Source organism: Leuciscus leuciscus (assembly GCF_965113295.1).
Source record: "Leuciscus leuciscus genome assembly, chromosome: 18".
NCBI classification, from domain to species: domain Eukaryota; kingdom Metazoa; phylum Chordata; class Actinopteri; order Cypriniformes; family Leuciscidae; genus Leuciscus; species Leuciscus leuciscus.
In genome coordinates, this window is record NC_138742.1 from 31,153,782 (window position 1) to 31,168,416 (window position 14,635).

A 14,635-nucleotide genomic window follows, 5' to 3' on the forward strand; every position below is an offset into this window, starting at 1 on the left:
ACAAAAAGCCAAGAGTCAAACTGCCCAACTAAATGGCACACTGATCACCATAATGCGTCCCAATAAAATCCCAATAAAACGTCAACATCTAAACCTCGGTTAATTATCAATAAGAACTTCTATACCTGCATGACAAAAAAGGTAAATAAAAATGAAATAAATGCCTACTCATGGTCCCTGCACAATATCTAATCAGGTGGTCACATGAGATGCATTTGATACACATTTTCCACACTATCTTCTGCTTGATTGTTCTGTGTTCATATAAAGACAGGCAGGTCTTACCATAGTTGGGGCAGCAGACTTTGAGCCAGCACACACAGGACAGTACGGTCAGGTTACTGAGGCTGCAGAGACCAAATAAAACTCCACAGAAGGCATAGCACATACACATCACCTCTGTGAACATCCACCTGAAAAAAAGAGCAAGATGTCAATCTGTACAATCACTTAAGATTTGTCACTTAAGTGCCCGATCCTGTTCTATCTATATGTTACAAGTGTTTCAGAAAATACACAATTTATTCTCACACAACTTATAAACTCTTGACAAGCATACAGTAAATGCTAACACTGAACATCATGCCATCTTGAATACTGGTTGTTGCATTGTTAAGCAAACTATTTAAAAACAGCAGAATGGTTAATCTGTACTCGTGCACGTCACTGTTTTATTTAAGTTATTTCACTTAAAACATGACATCCGGGAGTGCACTCACTGAATGTTTGAGTGATAAAGGTTTGGATTGCTGTACGCAGTGACATGAACACTATATCCCCCTCCATTGAGATCAAAATCAGAAAATAAGGAAAACTTAACACTTAATTGTGAAAATGTAATTGTTTAGACTGGTTTAGAATCATGCAAGAGAATCACGAGGAGCAGTAACAAACTCCTCTCTTTTTTTCTCTCTTTTTTTTTACGGGGACAAGCAGACTCTGTTTCTGTCCCTAAATAATTTAATTAAAGTGTATAGAGAGAGCCCCATCTCTATTGCTGTTTTTTAGTTCAATGAAAATTCATGTTGCACTGCCATTTGATGTCGACATAATTTCCGGCTTAATTGACTTTGCCTCCTTATTTCATAAGTTCACATGAAACAGATCAATTTCTCACTGCTTATAACTACATATTTTCTACTGCAAGGTGCATGTTGGATAATAATTTCTTTAGCCCAAATAATAGAGCATGGGTTTGATTCCTGGGGAATGCATGAAATGATCAAAAAACAAACAAACAAAAAACAAAAAACAAAAAAAAAGTTAATTTAAGGTCTAAGGTCGTTTTGGATAAAAGTGTTTGCCAAATTCATAAATATAAATGTAACTGTATGAACAGTGTGAACTTGTTCAAAAGTGTACATATACTTTCATTAAAATACTTTAATAGTGTTATAGTCGACACGTCTACACCCCCCTTTCCCCTTCACTCTTCCCAACCAATTCACAGCCCCAACCCACACAGTATGAATTCTTATATTTTATAGGTGCTATTTTTGTAAGTTTATGTAAACATGCGCTAGACATACACTCTCAGAAAAAAAGGTACAAAAGCTGTCACTGTGGCGGTACCTTTTCAAAAGGTACACTTTTGTACCTAAAGAGTACATATTAGTCCCTCAAAGGTACTAATATGTAGCCCCCCACACTAATATGTACTCTTTAGGTACAAAAGTGTACCTTTTGAAAAGGTACCGCCACAGTGACAGCTTTTGTACCTTTTTTTCTGAGAGTGTACTTTTGGAAAACATTACGAGATCCTCATGTTTTATTCCGCTCCACTGTCCAGCATCCCTTGTGAATGGCTCCTAAAACCACACAGGGCTTGAATAATACATGCTGATGCTGAGGCTCTGTAGAAAGAGTCTGCCAGAATACCAGAGTACCTGGGAATATTTATTACAGGGCATTCAGTGGTAATTATGTAATTATATTACTGTTTTTATGTTACCACCCTGAAATCCCACAATCCCGTAAGATGTGCATCCGTTCATGCAAATGTACATTGAATATCTTATGACTGGAAGCATGTTTGCATGTTCAGTGTCTGCCGAAATTAGATTTTGTATGAAAAATGTATTGCCCACTCTGAATATGAATTCTCTGCTATTTCATAAATCCCCAACAGTTTGAAACAAAAATAACTATTCTGGATAGAAAAACGATTTATTTTTTATTCTATTCAAGCTCATGTGAAAGTGCCTTTCATTGCTGACAGAAATCCAAACCACTGAAACAAGTTAAACAACTGTGTCATTTATTTAAAGTGCATTTTTATATTGATCTATTTAAAAAATGGTTTCTGGTTTAAAACGGTTTTGTTCAGTTTGTCTAAAAGCATATGACAACCACCACAGCAAAAAAAAAAACAAAAAAAAAAAACAATTTCGTTTTACTTAGTATTGATGTACAGAAAACATACTGACTAGCTTTACTGACTGTATAAATGATTGTGGGTTTTAATCACTTTTCTGGTATTTTTAGTAGGCTACATAACAGAAAATATGATGCATATCTTAAAAATACATCACAATAAACATTAAGGTATTTCGAATGTGTCTTTATTTATTGACTTTAATAAAATGTTTTTTTTTTGTTTTATCTCAAGTGAAAATTCAACTCTCATATTATAGGTAATTTATATAGCCTATATACAGTACAGGTCAAAAGTTTGGAAACATTACGATTTCTTTATATTTTTGAAAGAAGTCTCTAATGCTCATCAAGGCTGCGTGTATTTGATAAAAAAAAAATAAAAAAAAATAAAAAACCCGTAATATTGTGAAATATTATTACAACTTAAAATAATAGTTATTCAAAATAAAAAATAAAATATTTTCTAATAATTAAATCTTCTTTACTATCACTTTTTATCAATTTAACACATCCTTGCTGAATAAAAGTATTGATTTATTTAAAAAAAGAAAGAAAATAAATGACTGACCCCAAATGACTGACCAGTAGTGTATATTCTGAGTTAGGTTTACTTTATTGATTATAGCAGTACTGTCCTTGAACAGCATCATTTAACCTTTACAATGTAATCCAAATGATTTCTTAAAAAAATATCTTATACAACTTTTCTTTTTATTTATTTTTTATTTTTTTTAAGACAGACATCAAGAATCTGCCTGAGAATCTCAACAATGGTGACAATTATAAAGCATGTTGCAGTGCATTCTAGGGGCCACCAATCAAAACTCATTCATGGCTACCATCAGTAGACAAATGAACAATAGACAAAAGATTTCTATTTTTAAAACATTTGCTTTTTTTTTTTTTTGCTTTTTTTTTTTTTAAAGTCAAAGTATCCTAAAAAAGTATCACAGGTTATGAAAAAATATTAAGCAGCAGAACTGTTTCCAACTTTGATAATGAATCATCATATTATAATGATTTCTAAAGGATCATGTGATATACTGGAGTAATGATGCTGAAAATTCAGCTTTGCATCACAGAAATAAATGATAATTTAAAGTATAATAAATTGAAAACCAATTATTTTAAATTGTAATAATATATCACAATATTACTTTTTTTTTCCCTGTATTTTTGATCAAATAAATGCAGGCTTGATGAGCAGAAGAAATTTCTTTCAAAAACATTAAAAATTGTAATGTGTCCAAACTTTTGGCCTGTACTGTATATATATATATATATATATATGGAAATATAAATTAACAATAAATAAAAAATGAAGGTTTGAACCAAGCCATACAAATATATTTAGAAAAATGTATACATTTGGCTTATAATTATTTGCATGATAAATGTGTAGAAGAAACACCTTGATATTTAAATTCTTAAATTTGTATGTATGTGACTACACAAACAGAAAGCGGAAGAGCAAAAAAGGAATAGCACATCAAAAGCCCCAATCATCAGAGAGTTCAGGGTCTGAGAACATGGAGGCTGCGTCAATGTTTCCAGCTGTTAAATTTGATTTAATTTGCTTTTATTATGCTGACGCCTTTAAGAGGATCAGAGAGGGAATGAGATGACCCTCTTTAATGAGCCTCAAGAGGACACACTAACATCTAAAGGGGAAAAGGCTATGAATAAAGAAAGAGAAGAAGACTCTTCTTCTGTAAGAAATGTCCCTGCTGTGAAAGAGTTTTACCTGTGAGCGAAAGACGAGGGAATTGCGAAGGGAAAGAGGGAAATGGTCATGCCCAGGTCACTGATGGAGAGGTTGATGATAAAAAACTCGGCTGGCTTAAGAGAAGACTTTTTGCGATAGGCAACAAACAATAGAGTGGTGTTTCCCATCAGAGACAGCACACCTGCAGTGAAAGAAAGAAAGAAAGAAAGAAAGAAAGAAAGAAAGAAAGAAAGAAAGAAAGAAAGAAAGAAAGAAAGAAAGAAAGAAAGAAAGAAATGACTTTAACATGATTTACATGTTTACTATCCTATTCACTATTAATTTCTATCCTATCCTTTATAAGGTGATTGCAGAAATAAAAACAATGTTTAGCTAGTTTGACTACTTTAAAAATACACTTACCAAAGATGGTGTAGATGATTCCCAGGAGCAAGTCATTCTCTTTCGATATTTTGGACATAAACAAGTTAGTTTCAGATGAGTTTTCCATCTGCACAGAAGAAGACGAGAAGCAAATGTAAGAGCACATCCAGACCTTTGTTTTAGTTCACACACATTCCCCCACTAAGCAAAATTATGTTCAAAAGACATCTATTCAACGTCTTTGTCACAAAAGCGTACGCTGAAAAGACATCTTTTGAACATAATTTTGTTTAGTGGGCCTCTTTCATTTTTAAAGTTCATGTTGTTGGATTCTGCTTTTTTCCCAGAATTGATCAATGCATTTCCATTAGCACCTGCTCGAGTCTAAAAGATGAGAAGGTCTCCGGAAACGAGAGTCTCGCAATGTCTTACCATAAATCAATTTTGCTCTAAAGTGCACACAGTCCACATAGCAAAGAGATGTAGCATGTGTGCAGTGATGCATAACACACACAACACTAGAGCGTAACGGAGTGTGTAGGGACTCTGAATGAAACCGGATTGGTTTGGTGAACATAGTGAATTATACACTAATCGTATAACCTTATTCTGGAGTCCTTCAAGTGGAGCATAGAGCGTATTCAGAGGCAACACATGCACAGGAATATGTCGGCACATCCATTGCTTTCTCATTACTAACACATTTGGCTTTCCTCCACTTTCATCTTCAGCCTGAGGGCACCTGACCCAGAGGAATATATCACACACAACAAATGATCCGGCGCTCCGCATCCTCTCTCCTATAGCCCACGGAAAGATATTTTATCATACAAAATATTGCTCTTTGATATCAAGAACAAAACTTCCCGTTTGCTGTTTGGAGTCCTGGAGTTTGTACTCTGGTTGGCATTCGAGATGCAGTTCGACACGGATTGCTCGTTTTACCCTCCTCATGAGGGACTAATCTACCTTCTTCCCGTTTGCTCCTTCTGTTTGGACTGTTGGTCAGATATGTGTGTATTTGTCATCCTGTTCTTATGCATCTGACACCTATTCCATGATCTTCTATGGTGTTTCATGTGTATATTGTTGTTTCTTGTATTTGTCCTGTTTTTTTATGTATTTATGTTTATTAATTGTAAAGCTTTGAGCTTGGGAAAAGCGCTATTTAAATTAAACTTATTATTATTGTTAAAACATTTATATGCATCCCACAACCAACAGACCACATCCCCTGTAGTCCGTTCAGGGAATGTCAGTTGCAAGACAACAATTCTTCCTTTGATTTATGGATTTGTCAAGTGTGCTGTCAGCCAGATGCATAATGGCTCGTTTGATTGATGCTCTTGAGTTTTGAAAGCTATTACACAGGTGGAGAGTAGAACATCTTGCCAACTTCCAAGTCAGTTACTGATCTCACATGCAAGTTATGCTTATTAATGAGATCACTAAACATCTGCCACCAAGCATATGTTTAACATCTCATGTTTGATGACATAATTAATCTTGTACAGCCTAAGTTTAAAAAGGCCCTTCTTATCATCAAGGAAAATTATCCTTCAATAACAATAAATCTGTGTTTTGCTCTTTGGTTTTAATAATACAATTTATTTGATGGTCCCCTTTAGATATTCTGTTGATTATAAGTAACATTGCGCCTACAGTACATGTCAACTAACTCTCATTAGAGTATTAGTTGAGTACTAGTAGACTGTTAGGGGTAGTAGAATAAGGGGTTAGTGGAATACATGTAGTTACTTATAGTCGGTAGAATGCCTAAAGCGGTCAAAATAAAGTGTTACCTTTTATTTTATCAATTTACTTTATCAAAGTCTTTTGAGCACTAGACTTATAACATCTTAACAATTAACAAGTTGTTGGTCTCCTCTAAACGTTTTCTTCAAATATTGATTAATTGATTTAATTGTGTGAAGTAATATAACATTACCGATACATTCCTCTCAACTATATAATTCAATATTTTGTAGATCGTAGATCTGACCACTGAGCAAATCTCCTAAAAACAACGATATTAAAGGAAGAGCAAACAGAGACCCCACATTAATCTCACATCTATGTGGTGATCTCAACAATGTCTCAAAATGTGCAAGTGAAAAATGTCAATAGGGATTCAGATGTAGACTGTCAACTGGTGCTTTATGTTAGGAACACACACACACACAAAAAAAAAAATGTCTAAACATAAGATTTATGTATTTGAATTGCATATAAAATTTCCATCCATTTGGATTACATAGTTTTAACATAAACCAATCAATAATCTGAATGTGATTCATATTTTTAAGTCATATATAAATGAAATGGATAAGATTTATGTAATTGTATTAATAAACTGAATGTGATTCATATATGTCAGAGATCATCGCCTTTTCTTTTGATAACGTTTTTTTTTCGGTTAAAAACAAACTACAAACTATTGCCACTGCATCCTCTTCGTCCGCCATGATTGTTTACTCTGAAGTCACGTTTGATCTCGAGGTATTTTGCGCGATTTCCCGTCTGATCTGGGAATGCTCGGGAGTCAAATCGGTTCGTGTGTGATGTGTTGATTTTGCCGTGTGGCTGCGCACCACACACTGTACGACCAAAACTGTTAGACCTGTGATTTTTTATCCCCGTGTGTGGGGTCTCTCAGGTTTGGAAAATCGGCCGACAATTTTAAAATCGTCCCGTGTGAACCAGCCTTTAGATGAAATCAACTGATGATAAAAGAAGACATTAAATCTGTGAAGATCTCAGCAGAGGAGGATTAAACAACTCCACAAACAGCATTACCAGCTTCACTTATTACTAACCAGACTGACTTTATTTAATTTCCGTTTTAATGAAATCAATAGTTGTATTTTAAGTCATTTATAACAATTTTAGCCTTTTCAAAAAAATCTAAATGATTTCTTCCTAATAGTTGTTCTGATACCAAAAAGCTTTAAAAAATATATTTCACGTAGGCACACACAGACATGAAGAATTAGCATATTAATCTCAGCAATCGTGACAAACCGTATATTCAGATAAAGAGATCAACTCTAAAAATAAGCTCATTATTTATTCATGCAGCAATGCATGATGGTAGCCATGAATGAGTTTTGATTGGTGGCCCCTAGAATGCACTGCAACATGCTTTATAATTGTCACCATTGTTGAGATTCTCAGGCAGATTCTTGATGTCTGTCTTAAAAAATAAAAAAAATAAAAAAAAATAAAAGTTGTATAAGATATTTTTTTAAGAAATCATTTGGATTACATTGTAAAGGTTAAATGATGCTGTTCAAGGACAGTACTGCTATAATCAATAAAGTAAACCTAACTCAGAAATTAGGCTCTATATGAGTTCAGTGATTCAGTTCAAATGATTGTTAAAACACAACAAACACCATCAGATCATATTTTCTCTCTGTTCATATGGCTGTTATAACTCAGTAAGAGCAGCCAAACCAAAGAGTATAGGAGGATCTTTGTTGACATCTTTGTACGCATGCGCGAGTGGTTGTGTGGCAACAAAACAAACAGTATTGCGGGCAGTAAAGACGCGACGAGCACTTTCAAGAGAGTTAGCGGGCGAAATCCACAATATATAAGCACTTTAACATCTGAAGACCGGAGGAGGTTTGGAGAGAAGCTCAAAATTTGTATTGGTGACAAAATCGAAGTTATTCAAAGCCCATATGAGATCTGGGATGACAAAAAACGTTGGTCCGACTTGCCCGTGTCTTGGCCACCAATCTGCTGGGGAGACATTTATTCTTATTTAATAGAAACCCCTGGACCCTTCACTCATGAAAGATTAAAGGCTTTCAAAAGTCTGGAGGCCTATGATTATTTTGTTTTTTCAAAAAGTTGGGCCGATCTTTTCTGCCAAACAGAAAGCAGTGATCGTGCTAAAAGCAGAGGTTAGAACAGCCTTTTCTTTTGCTTTTAAGTTTTGCGATCCAGAATAGCACATTTTGATGTGAGGAACATAGTCTGGGTGCTGTGGATCGCGGTTTGGGACACCTGAATCAGAACGCGAAAACATATGACTCGGTTGATTTGACTCAGTTTTATTTTATTTTTTTATTCAATCTTCTATAAATACATAGTCACTAGACTTAGGCCTACCATGAACAAAATGAGCCTCACAAACTCGATCAGTAACGTTAGCTGCAGGAATCCAGGCTTTCTTCGGAGCGTCCAGGTTCAATCGCCTAATTGCACGCAACCATTTCTTTCGTTTTTCGCGATCCTTTTCGGAGGGAATTCGAAAAAACTTTTTATCAGGCCCCCAACGAGCCGTACAATCGACCACACAGCAAGAGTGAACCATCCTCTTCTCTAAATCCTCCTCCAAACGTGCAAAACAATCAAATTAGAGGTATCTAGCGGTGTTTCCTGCCACACGATTCCCATGATGCAACGCGACAAACATAAACAATGACGTCACAAAAGATCCGCCTATAGAAGCCCAAGAGGCGAAACTCTGTTGTGTTATGGGTAACAGTCTGTAGATGGCGCTGCGGAGGCGCGTCCGCCATTATGGACTGAAAGCTGCTGAAATTGTTAGCGCCAGTCAATGGCAAAATCAATGCCTCTTCTCTCACAAAAAGAAAAAAATACAAAAAAAACGTCTCATACACAAATGTACACACAATAGATGGTGGTGTCTGATTAATTACTGAGATCTTGGCACCACTTCCATTTTAGTACTGTTTATAGTTCATGTGTGCACTTGCTAGATTGCACATCTTTTTTGTAGCCTACCTTTCCACCTGTAATAGGACATTCATAGATTGTTTTTATTCTTGCCATTGAAACGTTCACTGTGTGCACTTTCACTGAAGATGTTGAAAAAACAAGTTGTTAATATTTTTGTGATATTCTATGTAAAAGATAACTGTCTTTAGAAATGTTCATTTATAAAAAAAAAAAATAATTCAAATCATATGGTGATGTTCACTGATTTCAAAATCAACATTTGAATAAATATCTTATTACTGTGTGTCTGCCTATATATTATTTCATGAATTTCTGTTATTCATATAACAAGGAAAATGCATAATAGAACATAAATATTGATAGATTAAAGGTTTGCAGTAATTTTATAATTGTATCTTTGCAAACCGTAAGTGGTAGGCTAATGAAGCCGATTCGGTGGGGGACATACCCTTACGAAAAAGTACTATAGGAATCTTATAGTATTTTGGGAGAAAATATTATAGTAATCTTATAGGAATACGAGCCGCTATAGTATTTCTATAGTAGTCTTATAGTCCTTCTATAGTAATATTTTGTCCCAAAATACTATTTTCCTAAGGATAATTAGGATAATTATAATTAAACACATAAATGTAACATTTTCTGTCATTTAACGTCGGTCATCCTCATTAATGTATTTTAAATTGTTTTCATATTTAGATATGACGGGCAGAAAAAATTTAGTTATGTTAAGTTTTTGTTATGTTAAGTTGGTTCAGTGCCATTGACTCCCATTATTTTTCGGCGTTTTCCTTCAGTTTTCAGTCCATAATGGCGGCCGCGCCATCACGTCATGGGGGCAACTGTTGCTATGGAGCGTTCTATTGAGTTTCGCCTCTTGGGCTTCTGTACTCTTTGGCCAAACTAGATCTAGAGTTAATAATTTAAAAGCCAAGAGCCCAACTAAAGCAGACACTGATCAACTAAAGCAGACTCTGATCTCCATAATGGTGACTAAGGGCGTTTTTCCACTGGGTTCGTTTGCTGCGGTCCGAACCCGAGTGCGCTAGTTCCCGGCGCCCCCCGCAGCATTGGTCTGGTTTCACACTCAATTAGTTGTATCGAACCCAGGTGCGTTTGCAGTGATCTTACGTCATCGCAAACGCACACGGAAAACGCATGGAGAATACAACTCGACTGAGCATAGCTGTAATTTGTCAGTTTTTTTGGTGCTATTATGCGCAACATAGTGAGAGACAACTATGTTTATGTTCATTACATGGTGTAATTCAGCACATATCCAGGGGACGCCGTGTTTCACAACGTTCCCCTGCCACTCATGGTTGTCGTGTGTGAGGAAACAATGATATCAACAGTGATACGCATGCGCGGGATACTATACTTCCTGAACAAGCGCGCACCCGAGTCCGTGTTGCTTGCACATTAACGCGAACCGCGCCACGGTTCGGGAGCAACCGAGCTCAGACCACCTCCTCCAGGTAGTCTCGGGTTCGGTACTCTAGTGCGCACCCGGGTCCGATGACAGCGTTCACATTAGCGATTTTTCCTGCGAACCGTGCCCCGGTCCGCACTAAACTGCCAGTGTGAAAGCACCCTTACAATGTGTGATTTTCTCCTTCAGTGATTCTGCTTGTTAACATCAGGTGTCTTCAATAATGCTCAATCATCACTCAATTAATCACTTAATTATCACTCACTTACTTATAACACTCTGAGTGTGGATAATATAAACACTGAGCAGTGTTAATTTAACACTGGGGATTTTGCTGTGTATCTGTATTGAGATTTTTCACGACACTAGCTTGTATTCTATTCAGTTTTAGAACTTCAAACTGAACTTCTTATGTTGTGTGTTTACGTTATGTCTTGCTGTTGTTAAAGCATGGAAATGCACCAATGTGTTTTGACATTTTTTCCTCTGATTACGTAGGTTGTGAATTACATAAAATTGCATTAGTATGTAAGCACACATTTTCTCAGCTTGCAGCCTTGCACACAGTTTATGCTAAAGAGATTTCAAAGGCTTTGTTTCCATATTTCAAAAATCCACCTTTGAAATTCTCTAGGTTTCCCTTTTTTCTCTTTTTCTACTTGGACCAACTGACGGCTTGACATATATAACTTTTGACAATATCTTTGAAAAAATTACAACTTAATTCTCAATCCAAGCACACGGATGCAACACTTTCTATGTGCTACACCCAATTCATACACAAGCAAAAAGCAGTTTGTGCTCAGGCTGCAAATAGTGAATTAATCTATTATTTCTCTAAATAAGATAAATTTCAATAACACTTTACAATAATTTTCCATTTATTAACATCAGTTAATTAGTTAACATGAACTAATAATGAAATACTTTGTCAATGTTAATTTTCAATACACTTTAATACACTTTTTTTTATCTTTAGTTTGTGAGTAATGTTGCTGTTTGAGCAAAAAAAAAAAAAGATCTGCAAGGTTACAAAATTCCCTCCAAAGGGAGATATTTTATTTAACAGAATCCCCTTTTCAAGAACTACAACAAACGGTTCGTTTGGACTACAACACGATTTTTCCGGATCTTATGAATCAGTGTTACTCATTTAAATAATCTGCGCCCACTGAATACACAATAAAGGGGAAGAGGCTTGGTTGAGCTGTGGAGAAGGGGGGCCAAGATGGCGGTGTGTTAGGTGGACACGTTATTGAACGTCTCGTCGGTAAATTTTTAAATAGGACGATTATATAGCCATTATAGTTTGACATGAACTATTTATGAACGTGTAAGTCAGGATTCCTCAAACTCGGTCCTGGAGGGCCACTGTCCTGCACAGTTTAGCTCCAACCCTGTTCAAACACACCTAGCGTACTCGGTTACCTAACGTAACCTCTGTTCTCTCTAGAGAGGGAACGAGTATTGCGTAAGTTTAGCTTACGCTACGGGGTAAAGTCATCTTTTCTCGAGATATGAAGCAAAAAATTATCCTTAATTTTTATATCTTGTCAACGCAGTGCGGCAGCAAGCAGACCTAGAGCAGGCAATCTAGCGTGCTCATAGGCTGCTCTGCGGCAACTGCAGCAGCCTATCACTGAGCCCTTGGCGTGACGTCACGCCCAATGAGCGCGAGCAGCGCGCCTACGCGTCACGGCCCGAGGCGGGCGTGGCAGAGGGTATAAATATGGGCTGAGAGGCTGCTTTCACTGGTTTTTGTCGCAGAAGCGAGTGAGCTCGTGGCGCGAGCACGGCGGGTTACGCAATACTCGTTCCCTCTCTAGAGAGAACAGAGGTTACGTTAGGTAACCGAGTACGTTCTCTTACGAGAGGTTCTCTCGTATTGCGTAAGTTTAGCTTACGCTACGGGAACTCCCTTGTCAACGCCGTGCGCGCCCGGCATCCACTGAATGAGTCCCAGGGAAGCCCGGGGAACACGAGAGTGTGAGCCAGGCGGCCAATGATATGGCTAGCGCAAGTACATAAGCACATAGTAGGGGGAACAGAACGGCGCGGCCGGTCTGACTAACCAACCCTTATATTGTACAGCTCAACCAGGAGGGCTAAATCAAACAGCAGTAGCCCGCGCACAGAAGTGGGCCGGCCTACGCGAGATTTAGACTGATAAAAGTTTAGCCTGCAGGGCGGGAACTTCTAGATTGTAAAATCTAACAAATGTAGACGGGGAGGCCCAGCCCGCCGCCGTACAAATGTCATGAATAGAAATTCCGCTAGTCCAAGCCCATGACGAGGCCATGCCTCTAGTAGAGTGGGCTCTGATGCCCAAAGGGCATTGCAGGTCTTTAGACGCATAAGCAGCTGCAATAGCGTCCACTATCCATCTGGACAGAGTGTGTTTCGAGGCGGCGAGACCCTTGGTGCGCCCACCAAACGAAACGAAAAGCTGCTCCGAGCGCCTCATGGCGGCGGAGCGCGTAATGTAATTTCTCAGCGCTCTGACAGGGCAAAGGAGATTACTGTCAACTTCGCTGCCGGTAGCCGGCAAAGCTGAGAGAGAAATGACCTGTGCTCTGAAGGGTGTGCCCAACACTTTGGGGACATAACCGTGTCTCGGTTTGAGAATGACTTTAGAGTCATTAGGTCCGAACTCGAGACATGCCGCGTTAACTGATAACGCATGCAGGTCACCCACACGTTTGACTGAAGATAGGGCTATCAGAAAAACGGTTTTGAGCGTGAGGTATTTCATATCCACAGTTTCCATGGGTTCAAAGGGATGCGCTTTCATCGCCTCTAAGACCAGGGAAAGATCCCAAATAGGAACCGAGGGGGGTCGCGGGGGGTTCATCCTCCTAGCTCCTCTAAGGAAGCGGATAATGAACTCATTCCTCCCTAATGCGCGGCCCAGCGCCGAGTCGGAAAAAGCTGATATGGCCGCAACATATACTTTGAGCGTGGAGGGGGACCTGCCCATGTCCAACAGCTCTTGGAGGAAACAAAGCACACGCGACACCTCACATGTTTGTGGATCCAGCCCTTGGGCGGTGCACCATTTATTAAACACAGACCATTTAGATGTGTAGAGCCGTCTCGTAGAGGGAGCTCTAGACTGTGTGATCGTGTTCACAACCCCTATTGGCAAGTCAACGGGTATCCGTTGACTATCCATACATGCAGAGACAGCGCTCTGGATGAGGATGCCAGATCGAGCCGCGGGCTTGAGAGAGAAGGTCTCTTCTCACCGGTATCGGCCAGGGGGGTGTGTCCGCCAGCCGTATTAGATCTGGGAACCACGTTTGATTCCCCCAATACGGGGCTATGAGGAGCACCGTGTGGCGCGCTTCCCTGATTCTCCCTATGACTTGTGGCAGCAGAGAGACAGGGGGAAAAGCATAAAGCGGGCCGCTGGGCCAGGTTTGGGCCAGCGCGTCCTCGCTCTTGGAAAAGAACCGTGGGCAGTGCGCGTTGTCTTTTGACGCAAAGAGGTCGACTTCCGCTCTGCCGAAACGGCGCCACAGTGACTGGACTGTTTGGGGATGCAAAGACCACTCCCCCAGGGGAACATTGTCCCTGGACAGTCTGTCTGGACCCTCGTTCAGGAGACCCGGCACATGCGCGGCTCTCAGCGAGCGCAGTGAGTGCTGAGCCCACACAAGGAGGCGTTCCGCCAGGGCGCAGAGTGTTTTGGATCTGACACCGCCCTGACGGTTCACATAGGCTACCACTGACATGTTGTCCGTGCGGACTAGTACATGGTGGCCCTGTAGGTATGGGAGGAAGTGCTTGAGCGCTTTCTCGACCGCCAGCATCTCTAGACAGTTTATATGAAGGTGACTCTCCTGGTCTGACCAAGGGCCATAGACCGGTCTGCCCTCTAATAGCGCTCCCCAACCTAGGTTGGACGCATCTGTCGAGACAACTTTCCGGTGCGAGACAACTCCCATCGTCACTCCCGTGCGATACCATTCGGCTGCTAGCCAGGGCTGCAGGGCTGAAACACAGCCATGATCCACTCTGACTCG

General features: G+C 39.1%; 1 protein-coding gene across 1 annotated transcript in view; it reads right to left on the reverse strand.

Moving 5' to 3' along the window:
• The window catches only part of opn7b (opsin 7, group member b), a 130,909-nt gene that overhangs the window by 47,267 nt on the left and 69,007 nt on the right, over positions 1-14,635 (reverse strand). Inside the window, exons 2-4 of the mRNA XM_082145207.1 lie at positions 4,505-4,592; positions 4,121-4,283; positions 286-413 (exon numbers count right to left, since the gene is read on the reverse strand). Coding sequence (XP_082001333.1) covers positions 286-413; positions 4,121-4,283; positions 4,505-4,592 — 379 coding nt within the window. The remainder of the gene's footprint in view (positions 1-285; positions 414-4,120; positions 4,284-4,504; positions 4,593-14,635) is intronic.